The sequence below is a fragment of the Cupressus sempervirens genome, chromosome 11, assembly GCF_028749045.1.
Source record: "Cupressus sempervirens isolate cs-2001-9-10 chromosome 11, ASM2874904v1, whole genome shotgun sequence".
NCBI lineage: Eukaryota > Viridiplantae > Streptophyta > Pinopsida > Cupressales > Cupressaceae > Cupressus > Cupressus sempervirens.
Window position 1 is genome coordinate 234,503,862 of NC_143128.1, and position 24,450 is coordinate 234,528,311.

At 31.9% G+C, this 24,450-nt stretch overlaps 2 protein-coding genes across 2 annotated transcripts; both read right to left on the reverse strand.

The window, feature by feature from the left end:
* Positions 1-19,723: 19,723 nt before the first annotated feature.
* LOC149529021 (pentatricopeptide repeat-containing protein At1g11290, chloroplastic-like) lies at positions 19,724-22,944 on the reverse strand. The gene is made up of 2 exons (XM_089810986.1): positions 20,867-22,944; positions 19,724-20,761 (listed from the first exon to the last, which is right to left on the reverse strand). Exon 1 carries the CDS (start codon positions 22,575-22,577, stop codon positions 20,967-20,969), a length of 1,611 nt encoding a protein of 536 aa, XP_089667112.1. The 5' UTR covers positions 22,578-22,944; the 3' UTR covers positions 19,724-20,761; positions 20,867-20,966.
* On the reverse strand, positions 19,887-20,971 carry LOC149529022 (pentatricopeptide repeat-containing protein At3g57430, chloroplastic-like). Its single transcript, XM_089810987.1, has one exon. It carries the CDS (start codon positions 20,853-20,855, stop codon positions 20,406-20,408), a length of 450 nt encoding a protein of 149 aa, XP_089667113.1. The 5' UTR covers positions 20,856-20,971; the 3' UTR covers positions 19,887-20,405.
* Positions 22,945-24,450: the final 1,506 nt, after the last annotated feature.

Genomic DNA, 24,450 nt, shown 5'->3' on the forward strand with positions numbered 1-24,450 from the left:
GCTATTATTTAGTGTGTTGCACCATGGAAAGAGAGAAGCTAACAAACACTAAAATAAGTGTTGGAATTATGTTTCCCACAAGTTGGTGTAGTTGAATCATGTATACATCTATGTTTTTTATAAATTCAAATTTATTGACTTATTTGAATGATGTATATATGGATATTTGTACATATATTCAATACTTGTGATTTAAATCTATATGATATTTTCTAAATGTGTATGCAGGTTCTATTATTGCACAGGGAACATATTTGAAGCAAAGAAGAGTACTTTAAAATGGGCTTCATTTCATTGATTATCAACCTAACAACAAGGTATATCAGTATAGTAACATGTTATTATCATTGATCCAACTCTTCATCCAACCAAAGGACCTGTAATACATAAGTGGAGGCTCGATATTGATGATCACAAAAAAATATTAAATGTTATCCAACAATGAGTTGACCCACTTGATACAAGATAAAAAAACTTGTAATTTGAAACAACTTTCGAACAATTTAAAATTTGTTTGAACTATTTGAAATTTAAAATTTGGTTGGATAATTTGAGACAATTTGAAATTTGGTTGAATTAATTAGGACTTGCCTTAAGAGGATGAAATCGGGACTTGCCTTAAGGGGATGAAATTAGGACTTGTCTTAAGGGGATGGCGCACATTGCAATCAAACTTTTACTCTTTCATTTAACTTGTCAAGTTCAAATTGTGATTTTTAACTAATTATTTAACTAATTAGGACATGTGTCTTGAGGGGAAAAAATTTGAACACTTGTCTTAAGGGGATGAAATTAGGACTTGTAACTAATTATATTGAACTTTTACTCTTTCATTTAACTTGTCAAGTTTAAATTGTGATTTGCAAACTAATTATTGGAATTAGGAGTATATGTAACTAATTAGTACATGTCTCTTGAGCATGTAACTTTTACTCTTTTATTCTAGAACATGTGTCTTAAGAGGATGAACTATATATTTTCTCTTTCATGTTTAACTACTTAAGTTCATTTTTTGTTCTGTATCTTTAAATGATTCAAATTAGTATATATGTAACTAATTTTAGAATATATTTTTTAAGTGGAACAAATTAGAACACTGGGCTTAAAGGGATGAAATTAGGATATGTAGATTAAGGGGATGAACTATATATTTAATCTTTAGGAATTATGTAACTAATACTTGTTTATATTAGGACATAAATTATATGTGATATCTAAATATCTAAAGTACTTGTCCAAATTCTAGGAACATAAATGAAAATTATCAAACATGTATTTAATGTAAAATAAATCAAACACATGTTTGGCAATAAACACCATCATACACACGTACACATGTACTCATAAATTATATATTCTAGATCAAATGTTTAATTTAATCATATCTAAATATCACTTACATAGAACAAAATTGATCACATAGGCATACATCAATCATCAAATGTATATATACTAGAACATAATCCAACATAATCTAACTTGTAAAAGAAATGTCTAGAATATTTATGTGTATCAATCATCAAATGTATGGGTAAAAGTACAAATTTGTGTCGCCTTTTAGGCTGACTTATCAGAACTACTGAATTTGAGTATTTCTATCGAAAAATCAATTTTCTGAAACATATGATCTAGATAAATTCATTCTAGCTAAGTTATATATGGTCTCACATTTTTCCAATTGGAAATGTCAATTAAATGCATGTTTTATACTAGTTTGTATCCAATTACTAAAGAAATAAAATTATTTCATAAAACTGATGTTTCAATAACTCTTACTATTTTCTATGATATTTTTTAGTAACATATAAACACCATTTTATAGAATTCAAAGTTAAGAATATCATCATATAGAATTTATAGTGTTTTAATTAGATATAGTATATTGTAATTAAAAAATTCTACAAGCACATATTTTAATACTAAAAAATATGTTGATTTTGAGAAAGAAAAAAATATTAAATCATATCCAAAAAAATTTAAAATTATATGGTGTTCTAGAGGAGAGAATCCTCTTTCAAAATGTATAATCTTTCTTCTCATTAGATTAGATTTGTTTTGAAAAATGTGGTGAGAGGTGAAAACTACCGATTTCATGTGAGTTGAAATTTGAATCATTAGAAAATAGAAAATTTAGGTCTAAAGTAAATTTTTATTTTTGATTGCTCTAGATATATATGTTATCTATAACATAGTCTGAGTTCAAATGAAATAAGTTTATTTCCATATAGTTTTGTGGTGGGGAACAAAACCCTTAATTTTTAGCATTTTTCAGCAACTAAAAAACTATCTATAAGAATTAGGAAAATTATATCAATTTTTATTCTAAATAGTTATTAAAAATTATAATCCTAAAATTCATCCATTTCTACATATTTCATTAGTTTACTTCAGTTTCAAATTCTAAATAATAATACCAGCTTTAAGTCATTGAAGGTGAACATTTATACTTTTGTTAGCCTTTTCCTTTACAAAAGGGTGACACAGGTTTTTGCTTTTACCCGTATATGAACCTAAAAATAGAGACATGTGTTGAACATCATTCTCAAGTCTATAATATACATCAATCATCAAACAAATTTTTAAAAAAACATATATATCTAGATCTTAGAAGATAATATTAAATATAAATAGCATGCATGTATACATATGTATCTATATAAAATCAAATATAAATAACATGCATATAAAATGTCTATCTAACTTATGAATGTCTCTCTAGCTTAAAGTATAGATCAATTAATCTATAAAAAAAACTATAGATTGTGAGGTGTAGGAGTCTCATCATGATGTCTCCTCACAACACGGTCTGAAGACTGACTATTAGGATGCTCTAGAGGATGTGCTAACCCATGTATATATTAAAGAGAAAGTTATATCAATTTACATAATCATATTAAATTAAATCTTAAATTTACAACTTACACAATATATATGTATGTATGTATGTATTTATGTATGTATGTGTATATGTCTAATGAAACATTTCAAACTCACTTATCCATTGCTAACATCATCCAATAAGTCTCGACGGTATACACAATCTGACATCAAAGATGGAGTAACAAGATGTATGTCCCCATACAATAAATATATGTGCAATAAATCAAATTTAAAAATGTATAATTACACATGCAGGGTTTGTATACACATAAATTATTAGTTTGAAATAATTGAAATTTTAATGGGAAAATAATTGCCTGTGTAGATGTTGGCATCTGATAATACTCAGATTGCCTAGCATCGGTCGTGTCCACCAATATATCCAGATTATATTGGGCCTCATCTAGCTCCATCTCGGCATTTAAGCCAGCATGAATGGTGATTGTCACACATCCTAATAATGATGAGCCAAGTGGACTAACCAAATGAGATGACATAGAAGTGGAATCATTGTGTGTCAACAAGTTCATCCATCCTATGGTCGACAAGATAGAGTCAACATCATCAAGGCCCACATCTGAACTATGAGCATGCACTACACTAGTTGAAGGGTTTGTAGTATGTATATGTCCATCTACAACAAAAGAGTAGTTAGTAGGTGGATCATGATGTGCACTACCACCATGACCACTACCTAAGAAATGAGAGGAATGTAGCTGAGTATGTGACCTAATACTATCGGGGACATGAGACCGAACATCTGATATGGGTATGCCAAGATACTCTGATATGAATCTATATGAATCTAATAGATTCTCAGCTAGACCAGTCATAGTATCTCATCCCAACACTCTAGTGAGACACTCTAAGCTAGCCAGTAAAGGGATGCATGATGCATTGTACAAGTCTCCTAAAGATGAAGCACCATATGATGATCTAGAACACCAATGGGACATCAAATATTAGCCAACCTTGTCACTTGATGTGGATTTGACAGTTGCGAAAATCTCTCCAACTCCTTGAATCACCCCCTACAACTGGGTGCTATGCATGGCCTCATCAATCAAGGGACCTAATAAATGGGGAAATAGTAGGTGCTCTCTCTTTGATAATTGAGCTATGTGTTTGAGGTAGATGATTCAGTATCCTATCAGCTAGTCTACCACATCCCTATCCTAAATGCCCTTATGAATTAGTGTAGTTCACCACTCTGACTCAGAATACCCCAACATAAATTTCTCATGTAAAATAGAGTGGAATTTGGTCATTATTTGGATAATGACCATAAGCAAATTAGTGCAGCCATATCTAGATTTTTACACTTAAGGGGAGAAAACCCCTTCACAAACTTCTAAGGAACATAATGAGGGAAACATTCCCTCTTCAGGACACCTTTGGACAATAAGGCTTGTACCTACTGTAGTGAAAGACCTAAAGAGACCTCTCATCTCTTACTGTCAAGGATAGCTTGAATAGCCTGTGTAGAATATGGAGCAGCACCATGAATCTCATCTCAAATATATGTAAGGCTATGTAAGATACTTTGACATGTACTACTATATACACTATAGCATGTGCCACTAGCCAGGGATTCCTAAAGTCTCTAAATCTCCTAGTTAGTGCAATCATAAAACTCATGAAGTGGGATAGGTTGGAGATCTAAGGGGGTCAGCTAATGCTTAGGGGGGATAGGTTGCTGCCCAGTGGCGATAGGAGGCTTTTGATATGTCATGTGTCAATGTATGTAGTATGTGTATGTGTAAACCTATAATTAAAACTAAAATGTGATATTTAATAAACTTGAAATTTATTACAATGACATTTAAGAAACTAGAAATTATAAACATGAAATTAGACATGTACACACATGCATATAAGTCATATGTCATGTGAAATGAGTTCGTACACACATATATATAATTTAGGTAAACATGAAATGAACATATAGTACACACATGAATCAAAATTATTTTTAAACATGAAATGAGCATACACAAGTATCAAATTTACTTGTAATATATGTCTTAAAATAGAAATGAACATATACATGTATGAAATTTATTCTTGAACATAAAATGAGCATGCAAGTATGTCATAAACATGAAATGAACATATATACACATGTGTGCATACATACATGTACATAAACTTCTTAAACTTTAAATTTGAACATGTATGTGCATATAAGTCATATGCATATGTACACAGTACTCTTAAGTCCCAAACATGAATTGAACATGTACTGATATCATGTGTGCATGCACATGCATAAAGGGGTGCTAATATGATGTCTTAAAGGGATAATCTAAGATGGTGACTTACTTGGGGAGAATATAAAATCAAACATATGAAACCTAGGATCTATCTTAATAGGATTATCTTTAAGTCAATATATCATGTACGTGCGAAAAATTCATAATTGTTGATTAAGTCAATATATCATGTGCATGCAACAACTTCATAATTGTTGATTAAGCCTAGTCTAGATCACATGGGTGAACTACGACACATTACTAGGTTATACAGAAGTAGATCTTAATACAATGACTTAAAAAGAAAGAATCTAATAGACTATTTTTGAAGAAGTCTTAATTTAGGATGACTTAAAAAGAGAAAATCCAAAATTGAACATATATTGAGCTAGAGATCATAATAAATTAAGGGATACTAATATAGAATGTCTTAAACTTGGGTCCTAGTTTAGGATGTTCATTTAAAGCCTAAAGAGGAGAATCTATAATCTAATGCATTGAAATTTTTATATGAAAATATAGAAAGCAATCTTAAAATGATAACTTGAGTGGAGAATATCAAAATCTATACATCACGTGAATTTCTAAATTACAAACTTGTCATGGTGTCTAGTTTATATATGCATACATTTAAAGGGGTCCTAGGGACCTAAGTTCATGTTATTTGTTATAGTTTAATACAATTTTTTCAGGGGTTTTAAGTTATGTGCAAGTTATTTATATTTCTAAGGAACTTTATATAACTTTGTGTTCACTTTGTTAATTTAGAGTTATCATTCAAAGTTTTTAGTTTAAGTCAAGTGTAATTTAGGTGAAGTATTAAAAACAATTGTGTAATTTAAGTGAAGTATTAAAAAAATATTTCTAAAATTGCATTACATATATATATATACATACATACATATATATACATAAATATATATACATGTACATATATACATATGTATGTATGTATATATATTGTTAATTTAAACATATATATACATTTAAAATTAATATATTACAATCACATGCATGTACATAAAATATGTGTACATTAAAAATATTTATATACATGTAACACATGTGCATACATAAAAATAAACACATATAAACATTAAAAATTAAAAAGTATGTATATCCACAATATGTGTGTGTGTGTGTGTGTGTGTGTGTGTGTGTGTGTGTGTGTGTGTGTGCATATATACATATACACTCATATATGTGTATATATACATATATGCATATACACACATGATATGTATATATATCACATGTGTGTATGTATATATACTTATGTGTATACACACACACATATATATGTATGTATATATATACATATATGTACATACACACATATATGTATGTATGTATACATATATCTATATACACATATTTATATACACACACACACACACACACACACACACACATATATATATATTTCCATACATATATATGTACACATCATATATATGTATATACATATATACAATAAAAAAATAAAAAAAACATATTAAATTTTATTAGAAACATTAGAGATGGTATATATATATATATATATATATATATATATATATATATATATATAATCTGGCATTCAATGAGTCAGATGCTTGTCCTCTTCCCACTTCCAATTGAAACTTTTAACTCCACAGGCGAAAATGACCTACGAGGTCGGAGGTGGGGTTTTTTAACTCCAATCAGACTTTACAAGTCTTGATAAAAAATATAGAAGTAAGTTTCGATCAAAACTACAGAAGTAAGTTTCTATCGAAACTAGTAACGCCCGAGTGGAGTTTAAAAACCACACTCAAGCTTTAAAATTTCGATCAAAACTACGTGGCACACATAGTTTTGATAGAAACCATTTAGTCTCTATCAAAACTTTTATAATAGTTTCTATCAAACAATAAGAACCAAAAATTCGGCCAACACTTTTTTGGAGGATTTTCTTCCTCCAAATAAGGGTAACCCACTATTGTAGGTTCACCCATCATTGGAGAGAGAGAGAGAGAGAGAGAGAGAGAGAGAGAGAGAGAGAGAGAGAGAGAGCGAGAGAGAGAGTGTGTGTGTGAGAGAGAGAGAGAGAGAGGTATAGGGAATGCAAATATATGGATAGAAAGGTAAAGCATGGGATATAAATGAGATAGACATGAGTAATAGATTAATTTAGAGGAGGATATATAGAGTAGAAGATGCAGAATGGAAGAAATAGATATGTGGATATATGAAGATAGATAGATATAAGGGAAAGAGAAGATGAAAAGGTTGAGAGATATAGATAACGAGATAAAGAGATGAAGACATGCAGTAAGATATAGATATGAGTTACATGTATCAATGGGAGATTGAATAAGTCGAGAGAGATATTGTGAGGACAACAAAGTGGCATAAAATGAGGGAGAGAAAAATATATGGAGAGAGAGAGAGGTATAAGGAGGTACATGTATTGGTGGGAGATTAAATAAGAGAGAGATATTGTGAGGACAACAACGTGACATAAAATGAGTGAGAGAGAGAGAGAGAGAGAGAGAGAGAGAGAGAGAGAGAGAGAGAGGAGAGAGAGAGAGAGAGAGAGAGAGAGAGAGGAATATGTAGATAGAGGGGGAAAGCATGAGATAAAAATGAAACAGAGATGAGAAATAGATAAATATAGAGGAGGGGATATATAGTGAGATAGAAACATAGAAATTTAAAAATATAGATATAGGGTAAAAGCACAAAATTGTGTCATCGTTTGGGATATCTGGGAGGGTTTCAGCTGAAACACTTTTGACCGAGAGGGTTTCGATCGCAATCCCTTCAGCCATACAGATGTGGTTCTTTCCCACACCTATGTGTCCACTAGGGTTTCAGTAAAAACCCTTCTGACTAAAAGGGTTTCATGGCTTGCAGAGGGTCATTTCCACTATTTCAAATTTTGCTAGTTTAGAGTGTTTCGGAGGTAACCAGTAACTGCTTTTTTTTAAAAAGTTATTACATGTTAGCATTACTTAAATTAATTGTCTTTTAAATGTTTTAGTAATTAAATTAATTATATTTTAAGTATTTTATTAATTATATTAATTATATTTAAAGTGTTTTAGTAGTTGATTATTTAGACTAGTTAATTTTTTTTATAGTTAGATCAATATGTTAGATAAAGAACTATATAGTATATTTTTATTAAATGTCTATTTAATCATAAATGTAGATTTTACATCAAACATAGAAAATTCAAGTTGAGACCTAGATAACTAAAGTAATTACATTTGATAAAACATTAGCATAATACAAACCTATATAGATAACTAACATGTAACTTGAAACATTAGGTAGAACTAAACTATAACAAGTTCTAGTTGTTCAAACTTGAAAACTTAAAATTTAACCAATTTCAAACTTAGAAAACTTGGAAACTATAATATAACATGCATGTACACGAAACTTCAAAAACTTGTTAAGACCTCAAGATAGCTAAAAATTAGTTACATTTTAGAAAAGATTAAGTAAACCTATGTACTAAATAACATGTGCATATTTTTTGTTCAAATACATGAGCTAGATACATCAAGTTTCAATATATATTTAACATGTGTGTTAAATTAAAATAATCTATATTTTTTAGTTACATTCAACTTTGTACACATTTATATACATACATGTTTTAAATTAAATTTAACTTTCAGTTTTATATGTACTTGCATATATCTTAACTCTGCATTTATAGATAGATATCTCCTTTGCATATCATTATGTCATCTAGTATTGGTGGTGCACCTATGTCCTCAGGGGAGGCTAGTGTTCAAGGAGGGGGTCGTAGTGTTGAGTCAGGCACAACACGTAGATCGATAGCATCCTCTGAGGAGAGATACCATTTATTTAGAGATACAATTGCTAGGTTATCTCATGCTATAGAGTATCTCGATTCTACACTTTTTGGCTTCTACCACTCTCCCTAATAGGGAGAAGATTATTTCTATGAGAGATGAGTTATGCCATATGATTAAGATCATAGAGATGTACAACCCATTTGATAATATCAGTATTGAGATTTTTTACTCTTCCCTTTCCCATTGTGTCACCGACACTATGAAGTATACACAGATTGATGGAGAGGTCTCGACCGCTATGGTTAAGAGTATGTTTTCCTTTTATATAGATAGGCCTAGGGTTAGAGTTTATTTGGCTACTAAGTGTACAGATTAGCTTTTTGCACAATTTATATATCCTCGTTGGCTAGCTGCACATCACAGGTGGCCATAGAAGGATGAGTTTCCTCTTTATTTATGCAAACAATTATTTGTAGAATTTCATTTACATCATGACGTAGATAATACAAATTTTCCAGTTCATGTTGGACAGGGCCTCGGTAGATTGTTTGAGAGATTTAGACCTACGGACACACCTACACCCGTTAATAAACGGTCAACGGTGGGTCCAAACCTTTTGGTCATGCCAAGAACTCCATAGATGGCTACTACGAGTATGACTATTCTAGATGATACTGTTAGGACTCAGATATATTCTAGCATTGCCACAGTTACTATGCAATTATAGGAGATGTCTTTAGATCGATGTGGTAGATATATGTTACGATCTTGTGGTACCATTTTGATAGCTGCATCCTCTAGCATAGGAGTTGATGATGTGTATGAGATAGTAGATATACCATCTCCATTAGAGGTTTCTACTATATCATATGTGGATGCCTTGCATCGTATGGAATCCTATTTAGCATCTGATCTTCTTGGTTCATCTCAGGCATTATCGACAGTTGCGAGGATTCCTCTTCATGACATTGGTGGACACATCAACCATATTCTCTCACGCACAATAGGATCACAGCCCTTACAGAGATAGGAGGATATCACTACACCTTCTATAGCACTTGCTCCTATAGAGGGCCCTATAGCACCTGTCCCCACATCTACTGAGGATCCTATAGCACCTGCTCCTACACAAGGCCCTACAACACCCGCTCTCCACCTCCTACAACACCCCCCCCATACTCAAGCCCCCACAGTATGACAGGGTCTATTTACCACTATGATTTCAAATGAGATGATCAACCTAGAGCAGGCTACTCTATCACTCCATTATTCAGATATCAGTCAAGTCAGCAGAGCACTACATGATGCTACAATAAATATAAATTTATATGTTTAAATTTATTTGTTAATATAATTTACACAAGTATAAGTTTAGCGAACTTGAGCTTTTATACATGTACTTATAGACATACATATATTCAAGTGATTCAATTTAACTTTACATACATGTGTATTCTATAGGGTCTTGGTGATAGTATGTTGTGTTTTGGAGATCTTCAGACCCCAACAGGTCCTACACGGCATGAGTCACAGGTATGTTACATTTTTTATTATATATTTAATAGATATATATGTACATATGATATAATACATGCACATATGTATAATTTTATAATTTAACAAATTTCTTCCACTTGACACAGGGTTCAGACCTAGATTGTAGAGCCTTTTGGGGTCATGGATTAGGAGGGGGATGTGGTTGATCTTATTTTACATGTCTATTTCATTGATGTTGCCCAGGACATATATATATATCATTTTAGATACTTTGATATGTAGACATGTGATTTCAGATACATGTGTTATTTCAAGTAATTTTATATGGATACAAGTTATTTCAGATACATTTTATGTACATGCTATTTTAGAGACATTTGATGTGGTATTTTGGAGACATTTTATATGGTATTTTGGATACATTTTACATGGGTATATTATTTCATAGATCTATTATTTTGTAGATGTACATATTATGTTCATGTCTTATGTTCATGTTGAATGTATGTATGTTTTCAATATTCATATTTTTATTTCATAGATCATGTGTTATTTTGTACATGTGTTACAACATTTAATCAATAAATTTAATACATATTTAAGAACATAAAGAGTACTAGTAAAGAATACATGTGTTACAACATTTAATCACTAAATTTAATACATATAAGAACACAAAGAATACATAGGAACATAAAGAATGTAATACGTGCTATATAATCAATTTTAAGAGTGCATTTAATTAGTAAAGGATTTGTCCTAATTTAGGATATCTTAAGGGGTTGTCTTAAGGGGAGGTCCTAAGGGGAGGTCATAAGGGGAACTCCTAGAATGGGATGTCTTAAGGGGTTGTCTTAAGGGGAACTCTTAATGGGAGGTCCTAAGGGGAAATCCTAATAGGATGTATGTACATATATATACATCAAACCATACACAAAATATAAATAAAAATACATGTTCATCACTAAATTTAATACATATAAGAACACAAAGAATGCATATGAACATAAAGAATGTAATACGTGCTATAGAATCAATTTTAAGAGTCCATTTAATCAATAAAGGGGTTATCCTAATTTAGGATGTCTTAAGGGGTTGTCTTAAGTGGAGGTCCAAAGGGGAAGTCTTAAGGGGAGGTCGTAAGGGGAACTCCTAGAATGGGATGTCTCAAGGGGTTGTCTTAAGGGGAACTCTTAATGGGAGGTCCTAAGGGGAAGTCCTAATGGGATGTATGTATATATATATACATCAAACCATACACAAAATATAAATAACAATACATGTTCATCACTAAATTTAATGCATATAAGAACACAAAGAATACATACGAACATAAAGAATGTAATACGTGTTATAGAATCAATTTTAAGAGTGCATTTAATTAGTAAAGGGGTTGTCCTAATCTAGGATGTCTTAAGGGGAGGTCTCAAGGGGAAGTCTTAATGTGAGTTCCTAAGGGGAAGTCAATCAGAAACACGCTCATAATCAGCTAAATATATAGGATCATGAATGTCAATGTCAATGTCAACATCTTCAAAAGGAGGCTTCCTAACTATGTCCTTCAAATCCCAATGTGAAACATGCTCATAATTAGTTGAATATATAGGATTGTGAATGTCAATGTCAATGTCAACATCTTCAAAAGGAAGATTTCTAACTGTGTCCTTCAAATCCTAGTGTGAAACATATCCGCTCGCATTATTTTCACATACACTCATTGGATTGTCCTTCATGCAGTCATCACAAAAACATGATTCCTCTTGTACTTTAATCATTGGGGGTTTGTGGTGCCATGTAGTCACCACTTGATGTAAACTTCTAATACCAAAAATCGTTCGACAATTGTAAGGATTATATTGATCTATATCTATTACAAATACAGATAATTTAATTAACAACTTGAATTATAAGAATATGTACACACATGTGTATTATATCAAATAAATAAATATATAATACTTACCTTTCACTTCACAAAAATAACGTTTATTGTGAAAGATCCCTGATGGATCTCTTCTACTAATCTGCTATAAATTTATATTTTTTAATTTGTTTTCCCTATTTATTAAAATTTTCTTGCACAGTTAGACAGAAGTTGTAGAAGGGTTTGATTGTTTTGTATTTTTAATGATTTTCAATAAGTAATAATAGAAGTACAATAACATGAACCAATTCTGAAAATGTATTTTGAATATATTTAAAACAAAGTCACTTCAAGTATATTTTCTTGAATATATGCCTAATAAGTAACCGGATGAAGATTTATAATCATATCCAGATGAATACAACCAAGGACAAAGCCAACCTAAAGGCATGAATGAGAAATATGAGCCTAGAAAGAAGTTACAGCTAGATTCCAACTCTTCAAGTGCTGCACATGGGAAAGAATATGGCTGCCAGGCATGGCCGTACAACTACAAAGTGTCCACATGTGGATAAAATGTCCAAACCCCAGCTAAAAATCTGGCTCAATACTGTATTCCCCTAAAGAAACAATGCACAATCTCCAAGATGCTTCTGACTGCTAAGAATCCAAACCACTATTTTGGGGCTACGTCCCAAACAAGCAAAGCAAGAGGGTTTGGTGTCCCAAATGCTAACAGCTCAATCAGAGCCCAAAACCCAAATCCAAAATGTAATATGTCAATAATAACTTCAAACTTTGTCTTCATCTCCTTATAACCCACCAAACTTAGCTCAAACCATAAAAGTGTCTCCATGTGGTGTTGGATATTGAAATAATATGTTTCTCATTTTTAAAGTGGTCAAGTATCCAGAAAATGACTTTTTCCCAATAGAAAGAAATCCATTCACTGAAATTCTTTGAGTCAAAAGAGAAATATTTAGAAAAGTTCAAGACCTTTCCAACGAGCTATTACACCAAGGGATAAGCAATCCAGATGAGGCCAAAAACTCCTTATTACTCCAAAATGGTTATAACTCAACCTTATTTAATTATTAAACACTTAGGAAATATTAAAAATATAACCCAAATAGCCACAAAATGCCCAATTGACATCACAAACCATAAAATCATCTTGTCACCTGTTTGTGCTAAAGTCAAAAATCAAGGATCCACTGGCAGTCTCATCCCTAAAATCTAGGGATGCTCCTAAAATTTAGGAAACAAGCCCTATCCCTCTAAAACTAAACCCATGGAGACCCAACCCTGGGCAAGATCATACCTCCTAAAAAGTAGGAACTGCCTCCTAAAAATAAGGAACATCTCCCAACTGATCAATAACTATCAGAACATCAAGTCCCCAATACTGAACACCCAAACGCCAACCCTGTCAGCCTATAAGATCCCATGATAAGCTGACTCACATGTCTTTGCTAGATTGAGCTAAAAGAGGGGACATGACATATTGTATTTAGTATCTCGAGTAGCAAAATAATCTTTGCACCATTCAACAATTTTTTTCACACTCTTTATCCTATTACCTTCAGTAACATGCATGTATATATAATTTAAAATACATTAAATCTATGTATGTATGTATGTATTTATTTATGTGTGTGTGTGTGTGTGTGTGTATCTAGAGAGAATCTATACATGTATATATGTTATAAGTAGATCAAGAACACACTAAATGTATGTACATATGTACCTACAAGTTCATGTTGTCAAAGTGTGTGCTTTATACATGCTCTACTCCATTGTGCTCCCCTTTTCCATGTCCACTTTCAAAGAAGTTCCACAAAAACCTAACATTGCTTCTAGCATGTTGCATGGCTAACCAATTAAATGCTTTTGCAAATTTAAATTATCCTATGAGTTCACGAAATGAGATTAAAACATAATTATATAAATCAAATTGAAATTTATGTGTACAAATCAATATAAGTTTTAAATTTAAAGTTAACTAAAAATGTACATGTATACATACACTAACCTACACAACCATCATACCAGATCCATTACTCTAAATCATTTATTCCACAATTTCTAAGATCTTCAGATAACATTGCAAAACAATGACTGACATAGCTCCTATCATGAATTCTATCATCACTAATATAGAAATGAACCTCCTTGATGATAATGCATTCATTTTCCTCTGAACTTTCTATCTCATCCACCTCAAATTGTGCATTTCTATAAGTCACTTGCACAAATATTGCAACTTGTTTAGAATGAAAATATTGCCCTTGAAGCTCTGTTTGAAGTGAAAATATATAGTTCTCAAAAAAATCTACAATTGAAAAAATAAAACTAGGTGGAAAACAATATTTTGAATCATGAAATTGTTTAGCTTGCCATCGTGCACCATGACAATGTTGGATATGTGGATATATCAATGAACATAACTTGTTCATAAACTCATCATACCGCAATCCACTCTCCTTCAATACAATTTTTTTGGATTCAACTCTTGTCTTATTTTGGTATGTCTCATATTCATATCTCATCCATGAAACTAGTGTCGATTCATCAATATTCTCATTTTGTAGTAGAAATCTAGATAAATCTCCACAATTTGGACATTGATTTATGATGCATTGTACGTTGAACTCATCTAAATCTTCTAATTTATCACATAATATAGACTTCACAAATTGTGATGTACTACTAGGGATGACCAAATTTGGATCAAGTACTGCCATAACTTTTCTATATGATTGCAAGTGTAGACCAAATTCAACATGGCTTTGACAACAAGAAGTTTCACATATCTTATTTATGCATACAAAGGAAGGATGCAAACTCTCAAACATTCTCTGACATATTTTCACATTTGAAAATTCTTGCTTGAATGTTTGAAATAATTCACTTTGTTATATATCTATAAAATGTTTTGGATGTTCAATTTTAGCCCCTGTCTCTTGATCTTTAATTTGTATAGTATCACATCTATTGGAAGAAACACAAGACGATGTGGTCCAAAATTCAATAACCTATCTTTTTACATCTTCAAAAATTATGTCTTTTTGAGGAACTCTACAAATATTCTCCCAATTATTCTCAATATGTTCTCATCTAGCATATGTCTCCTCCTAATGTATCTTTGAATAGTTCTTCTAGATATATGTAGTAAATCAGAAATTGCACGTACTTGCTTTCTATGTGTCCACTTTCTACTAGATATAGTAGTCATCAATGCTCTACGTGCAGTGCTCAAATCGCCTCCTCAATTTGTGTTGTCAATTTTGTTATAAGCAATTTGCAAATTTTCAACTATTGTTTTATTAACATTATGCGCATGTTTTTTCCTGTTATCAACACCCAACAACTCCAAAATAGGCCTCATATCTTTTCTCCTAAATAACTTGACAAATAATTGTGTCTTTTCAAATATACTTTTGTTTTTGAAATATTCATCCCACATGTTTTGGCAATTCTTTTTAATAGTGTTCTCTTTTACCATTTCTATAGATGGAATTTAACTAAAAAGTAGGTCCTCATCCAAATCCATCAAATTTCCCACACCTAATAATATGTTTCTATCATTAGAACTACCAATTTGTTCATCTTCATGAATCTCATCCTCTTCATGAATCTCATCTTTTTCATTAACTTCAGTAGGTTGGTTTTGATTACGTTTTGCATGACCTTTCATTTTGTCATCTCTTATTCTATCATATTTCCTTGATCTAGTCTTTTTATTACCCATTCAATACTTTGACCTACATGAAAATATTTTAATTTAGATTCCACTAGAAATATATTTCAATACTTCAATATAGAGTACATAAAAATAACTAGGTGAAAAAAATACCTTATTGATGATCCTTTGTAATTTTCGTTAAACTCCAGGAAACAATTGATAAACACGGCTTCAAAAAATATTAATTTTTGAAAATGCTCCTTTAAATTTTGTAATTCACTATGCATTTACTATAACTTGAAATTAAAATCAAATTATTTTATATATGAAACCACCAATGTAACCACTAGTGGTTTTAGGGGCCAGCAAGGTTTCGGTCGTAACTGCCTATGTGTCATCTTAAGTGGCAGCCACACGAGCAAAAGATGCAATTTCTAAAAATCTTTCACTTTGAATACTAATTTCTCCATACAAAATGAAGTTTTTCCAAAAACTAAAAATACCCTTTTATAGATCTTGGAGTCAAGATTATGGTCATATAAATTTTATTGTATTTTGATTATTTAAAATATAAATTATTTATAAAATATTGCAAGTAGGTTTTTTAAGATTCAACAAGATGTCTGTTCAAAAAAAGAAAAAAAATAGTAAATCATATTCAAAAAATAAAAAATTTATGTGTACCTCTAGAGGAGAGAGTCATCTTCAAGAATATGTAACTTATTTTTAAAAAATATGTAGATTTGATAGAAAAACTTTGGCGGGAAAAAAAACTGTCAATTTCTGATAAGTTCTACTTTGAACACTTATAACTTGAAACATATAAGTCCAAAATCAAATTTTTTTTGTCCACTAGGTATACATGTCAACTATAACATAGTTCAAAACTGGACCAAAATATGATCATTTGCATATAGTTGTTTTGTGAGAACGAAACTCTATATTTTCAGCATTTAAAAAAATTAAAAACTAGAGTTTAAAAATTAAAAATAAAATAAAATTTTGACTCAATTAAAAAATAAAAATTACAAGCATAAACTTCATCCAATTTTACACATTTCATTAGTTTATATCATCTTCAAATTCTAAACACAAATGTCCCTTTTTTGTTATTAAAGTTGAACAATTTAAGTTTTGATATCCCTTTCCTTTATAAAAGGGTGACATAGGTTTATGCTTTTACCCTATAAGATAGGTAAATAAACATAGAGATAGATATGGAGATATATGACGATACATAGATATAAGGGAAAGAGAAGAGGAAAAGGTAGAGATATATAGATTATGAGATAAAATCAATAAAGACACATAGTGAGATATATTGATAGAGAGATATTAGTATAAGGAGCTACATCTATTGATGAGAGATTGAATAAAAGAGAGAGATAGTGAGGACAAAAAAGAGAAGTAGATTAAATATATGTATTGTGGTGTGTGTGTGTGTGTGTGTGTGTGTGTGTGTGTGTGTGTGTGTGTGTGTGTGTGTGTGTATATATAGAGAGAGAGAGAGAGAGAGAGTTATAATTACATATATGAAGGGTGATATTGGGGGAAAGTATTTACATATATAGAGGATGATATTGAGGGGGGAGAGATAATGAGATAAGCAAGTGGTAGATATATAGAGGTGGAGATAGAAAGTGAGACTAAATAAGGGAGAGAAATTTATATGAAGGAAGGGAAAGAGAGATAAGAAATATGGGAACAAAATTAAAAATGTGATAGATTTAGAGAAATAGGTTGGTTGATAGGCACACTATATGAAGGAGAGATAAATGGAAGGGAGATAGAGAGAGATGAAGAGAAATGGAAAAATATATGTGGAGGAGAAGAGGATAGTAGACAAGAGGTATACAGAGAGAGATAGCTAAAGGAGGAGGCAAGAGATGGGATGGAGGGATGGAGAGAGAAGAGAAGGAAAAGTGGAAGAGGTATAGCTACAAGGATAAAGTATAAGGAATGACATAACTTAATATATGGAAAAGGAGAGATATATAATAATTGACTGATATAGAGTGATAAATATGGATAAGGATTGTGATAAAAAGTAGGGAGAGAGATAAATAAATAAGTATATTGAGGTAGACAAAGAGATGCACACAATTAGATAAAGGCAAACTTGAAAAATTAATAAACCTAATAAAAAAGTAAGCTTGGAGGAAGCTTTGTGCTTATCCTAAACCAAAAAAATCCTAAACTTAACACAAACCAAGATTGTAATCTATTGAACTCTAACCAACATCCAAAATTAGTTTAATCCTAAAGAAGATATTATACCAAATTATATACTAAAACTAACACTAAGCCAAATTAAATACTTGACCCTAACTATAAAATAAATCCTATTGCAACCATAAACATGATTAAACATTATCGAACCCTATACACATTCAACAAAATTCAAAGAAAAACCTAAATCAACTAAAACTAATATTACAATGCTAAAGAAAATTTAATTATACCTCTAAAATTAACTAAAAACTAATTTGAATTGAATCATAATCATTAACCTAACTAAAAACAAAGACAACTTGTATAATAACTATAAATTGTATAGATTTGCAACTCCAAGACTTAAACCAAATTGAAGTATAACCTTAAACCTAATTAAAAAATAAACCAAATTGGGCTCTAACCCTAATACTATACTAGATCAATCAAACAAAAAAATAATAATAAAGAAAATTGAATCCTAATACCAAACTTATTAAATACATAGAAACAAATTTACTCTTAAATAATACTTAAATTTCTATCATTGAATAAAATATGTATTGATGTATAAACTCTCATACTTTAAGATTTTACAAATTTGCAATTTGTCATATACTTTTCTAAAGGAAGAAAGGGGCAATAGCTTCCTTAAATATTGGTGTTTAAAATTTTAAAGTGATAGAACAAAACATTAATAAAGAAGGGTTGTAAAATTTTAAATTAATAATTTTATGATTTTTGTAAAGATAATGTTTAATATATCAAATTATTAAAATAGATAAATTTTCTTAATATATAAAAAAGTATCAAAATATATAGAAAACAAAATTATAATTGTTTTAAAATTGAGTAGACTCGAACTCAAGACCTCTCAAATAAAAAGCTCACAATTTATCATTGTGTTGTACGTCCTTGCCTCAAAATAAGATTATTATAGCTTCAACATTTGATCCATATTTTAAGAAAATTTGTTATTTAAATAAACAATTTTATAAGTGCATTATTTTATGCAGTTAAAACTTTGGAAACAAACTTTTAATAAATGATTTACATTTTTTCTAGCTTGCTATTATTGGTCAAAATATTTCTCACCTTACTTTTTAATCTTAAAACTAAAATAGGCTGAGTAAAAATATGATAGGCTAGTCAAAACAATTACATCAAAATTCATTATGAAAATTAATTCTAAAATGATTTCCTTTTCCTAACATGTTGTACTCAATGAGATATATGATTTTTACTAACTTGATTTGTTTGGAATTTTTTATTTAGAATAAATACTATGAGCATTTACAATAGAGAACATTACAATTCACTCACCATTTGTATGCTTCCACATTTTACATACATGTTTATCACCTCATTCACCCTATTTTGATACTATCAAAGATTGTGGAGTCTAGTTTTACATGTGCTAATTGCATTTGCTCATGGAATGGAGATTCAAAAAATGACACTTAAAAGTGGAAAACTCTCATAATTCAAAATCATAAACCTAAATAATTTTATAAAACAAGACTTAAGTGAGCATAATTCATTTTTTCTTAAATTTTTGAAATTTAATTATAGAATAACAAACTTAACATGACACAAGAGGACCATACAAAATGACCACCCTTTTCCTCTTTGAGCATTAAAAGTGATTCTCACAATTCCTATTATGACTCTTGACTCATATTTTTTGTTTTTAAAGTTCAATGTTATAACTGGTGAATCATATTTTCAGATTTTCTATAAAACCTCAAAATTTATTAAACAAAGTTAGTCGAACACCCACATACCCCATCATCCGCGTAACCTAGATTATGATACTAGAGACATACAAGCTTCCTGAAAACTATCCAATCTCAGGAGCTCAATAAATTATGCTCAAAAACCAAAAATGTTGGGAGCAAAGAACTATTAGGAGATGTTCTCCTTATTGTCTCCAATTGAAAGGATTCTAATCCATTCTCTAACATTAACTGCTGGCAAAACACTTTTCATTTCCTTCAAGCATTTCCTCTGCTTCTGTTTTTCCCTATTCATTCCAAAGCTATAAGGACTTCCTGAAAAGCAGTTCAATGCCATGACAAGTCCACACTATCATTGTAAAAATGCCCCATCAGTTTATACAAGTACGGCATACATTGTATAATTTATACATTGGATTTTACAATACAAGAGGCCTGACAGAGAGTACCTTATTTTGGTGTGTAATTGGATCGCTTCACTAAGCATCACCAATAATCTCTGCAAGAACACTGTCCTTGTTTAAAATGATGGAACCGATTTGCATCTCTCACAACAATATCTCTTGAAACAATCTTGGAGATAAACTTGGTAGCACTGTGGCAGTCAATACACACTCGAAGGTTCTTGAAGACTCTAACAGTTGTTCCAGGGGGTGTGTTTAGCAATCCAAATGCAATTGCCAATTTTTCACTATGTTGGCAGAGAAATAGATCTTTCTCTTCCTTCTCCACATCATTCAGTACATGTCTTGAATCGGGAACATACCCAGCTGCTTTCATCTCCAAAGATAAGTTCTCCAACTTTGCATAGATCTCCTGTGTCTGTGGGTGTGATTTGTCTCCTGCACAAAAAACATGTACCATTTTATGATCTTCAATCCAACTACATCCAGGCCTTTTATTTATTCTTCTATCTTTCATCAATCTCTTAACCATTTGAATCTCACCCCAAGAGCCAACTTCTGCATAGATCTTCCAGAGAAGAATATAAGTGGCAGCATTAACAGGATCCAGCTCCAAAAGAAGAGTCGCTGCAAAAACTACTAATCACATATTCTTATGCAATCCACAGGCACCAAGCAAACTTGTCCACACAACAGCCATAGGTTTAACTGGCATTTTGATGATGAAGTTTAAAGTTTCCTCAAGATAGCCAGCACGGCAAAGAAGGTCTACCATGCACACATAATGATGAATTGTAGGTACAATGCAATGAGAGTCATTCATGCAGTTGAAATATTTACAGCCCTCGTCCACTAAACCTGCATGACTGCATGCAAATAAAACACAAGCAAAGCTTATATGATTACGCAGGGTTTGGGACTCGGAGGTTTTCAATTGTTCAAAGAGTTTGAGAGCATCTTTGCAAAAGCCATTTTGTGCATATCCTGCAATCATGGCGTTCCAGGAGATAACATCTCTCTGGGGTAATTTGTCAAACAGTTCACGCGCGTTCTGAATGCTTCCACATTTTGCATACATGTCTATCAGGGCATTCACTACCATAACATCTGAAAAATTTCCATTTTTGACTATCCTTTGATGAATGTCCATTCCATGCTCTAAAGCTCCCATTTTAGCACATGCTGGGAGGATGCTAGCAAAGGTTGTGGAGTCTGGCTTTACAGATCCCAATTGCATTTGCTTAAATATTTCCAAAGCCTTTTCAATAAACCCACTTAGTGCATACCCTGAAATCATTGCATTCCATGAGACGACATCTCTTTGAGACATTTTTTCAAACAGTTCACTTGCTTTAAGTATGCTTCCACATTTTGCATACATATCTACCAGGGCACTTACAACTACAACATCTGACAAAACTCCGCTTTCAATTATGCTCTGACGAATTTCCATACCTTGTTCTAAAACTCCCATTTTGGCACAGGCCGGAAGGATGCTTGAAAATGTTATGGAATTTGGCTTTACAGCCGTCGATTGCATTTCCTTAAAAGTTTCGAAGGCTTTTTCCACGAACCCACTCTGTGCATATCCAGCAATCATCGCATTCCATGAGACCACGTCTCTTTGAGGCATTTTCTCAAACAGTTGACATGCTTCCTGCATCCTTCCACATTTTGTATAGACGTCAATCAGAGCATTCCATGAGATGACATCCGGTGAAGGATTTCTTTCGAAAAGTCTTAAAGCTTCGTCCAAAAAACCATTTTGTGCATATCCTGAAATCATTGCATTCCACGAGACCACATTTTTCTGTGTCATTTCGTCAAACAGTTGCCGTGCTTTGTGTATCTCTCCACATTTTGCATACATGTCAAGTAGGGTGTTTGCTACAACAATATCTGAAAAAAAATCATTTTCCATTATACTGTGATGTACTTCCATACCCTGTTCCAAATTTTTGGTTTTGGCACAGGCTGGTAGTATGCTGGAAAAGGTGAATTCACGAGGCTGGACATCGGATCGTTGCATCTGATGAAACAGTGCCAATGCATCGCAAGGAAACCCATATCTTCGGTAAGCTGCAATAATGGCATTCCATGAACAATCATCTGGCATTTTTATATTGTCAAAAACTTTACGAGCATCCCCCAAGCTTCCACATTTTATATACATGTTGATAACCTTATTTTGAAAACTTGTGCATATAGCAAATGCAAATCCCCTGAGAGAGATTGCACAGTGAAAAGCTGTCATCGTTTCCGGCCAATTTTTTAATTTCTATGAATCAAAATGAGATATCAATGCGGGGTCGAATTTAACTCTGAGTTTAAACTCCATCTGCTGCAAATTGCCTCGTCAAAATGATACATACCATAATAGTCTGCGTCAGATTTGGGTGTCAAATTAACAATTTCGGGGAATCAAATTTTGGCATGTGAAAGAGAGTTTTTTCTATCAAACTTCGTAATTTTTCTTATCCTTCAAAGAGATCATGGACCATGGAATTCACAAGCCTCACAATCCACAGAGATCGTAGTCTGATTTGAAATTTTGAGGGTAAGGGAAAGTGCCATACAATTTAATTCAGGAAATTATGGCAGTGTTCTTTTTCCAAAAATGATACAGGCAATCATTTTGAAAAAATTTAGTTAGTAAAAAAAAGGATAAAGTTAAAGTGGATAAATATATTTAATCGTTATATTAAATAAATTATAAATATTATATTTATTTCATTTTTTTTTGGATTGCTGATCTAGTTAGTTTGGAGAGGGAGAGTTGCATGTGTTCAATAAGTAAATAAAAAATAATTAAATAAAAAAATTTATATTATTTACTAATTGAAATTTAAATATTCTTCAAAATCATTCATAAGTATTTGATATTAGCAATATTCTAATAAGGGGATGACCCTTACAATGTTACAATCAAAGGGTTGTCAAAAAATCAGTAGTACAAACTAAAGTATTGGTAAAAGCATAATGAGGCGACTAATGATACACACTCGGTTGAGAGATCTTATAGAAAGATTATGAACCCCCAACAAAATTCAATCAACAATCTATCAGTTGAATCTTTCCAACACCCCTTGGTAAGACAAAGGTGTCATAGGTCTTCATGTGGATAAGAACAACACCCTGGCCATAGATCTAATCACCAGTTGTGATCTCCCTTTTCAACTCAATAGAAAAAGGATCCACCTCAAGAGGAACAACGAGGAGAATGATCAACACAACAAGGCTGAAATTGTTATACCACCATCTATCTACATATCCAAATAAGGGAGCCCATAAACTCTTCACCTTAATAAGAGACTCATCCACCTCCAAATTCACGAAAATAATCTCCACCTCAATGGGATATTTATCCATCTCCTTAGGAGCCATGAAAGAAGTACATATTAAGTACCAAGGCAACCTCTTGAGAAATAGCACACTTGTCATAACCAAAGGGTTGGAAAAAGCACCCAAACTAGCGACAAAAAACAAAACCCCAAAGTGATCCCTTGAAAACTATCAGCATTCACCTTGCCACAAGAGAAAGAGAAACTAATGTCTAAACCAAACAAAAAGGATAGTCTGACACAAAGTAGAAAAGACATCAAAGAGAATAGCACACCTATCACAACAAGGTCAACAACTCAGGCTTCTAGGAGCCTATCAATTGAAATAACTCTCCATGGTGAAGAGTCAATATCATTCTCAAGAATCGTGGAGAGCCTTCACTAAACATATTCTTCACCTTAGAATACCAAAACCAAAACCAACTAGGGCAACCAAAATATCCCCCTCTAACAGTCTCCATGTCCATGGAGAACCCTTAAATCCTTCATTGGCACCTTCCATAGGTGAAGGTACCCAACACATAATGTGCAAGACGCCATAATCAAACTCAACAACAAAGGCTCCAAATCAATCATACCAAGTTGCCTTCTTCCCCTCAAAAACTCCAATGTTGAAATTGGTTCATGTCAAGCATCCTTTGCCATGAGAAATAATTCCCTCGCATGCCCAAATCAATACCCTCTCCAAATGAACACATGGATAAGGAGAGTGCACCAAAGGACACACAATAACAAGAACACAATCAAAGATATTGTACAAGACAACAAATCAAATGGACAACCAAA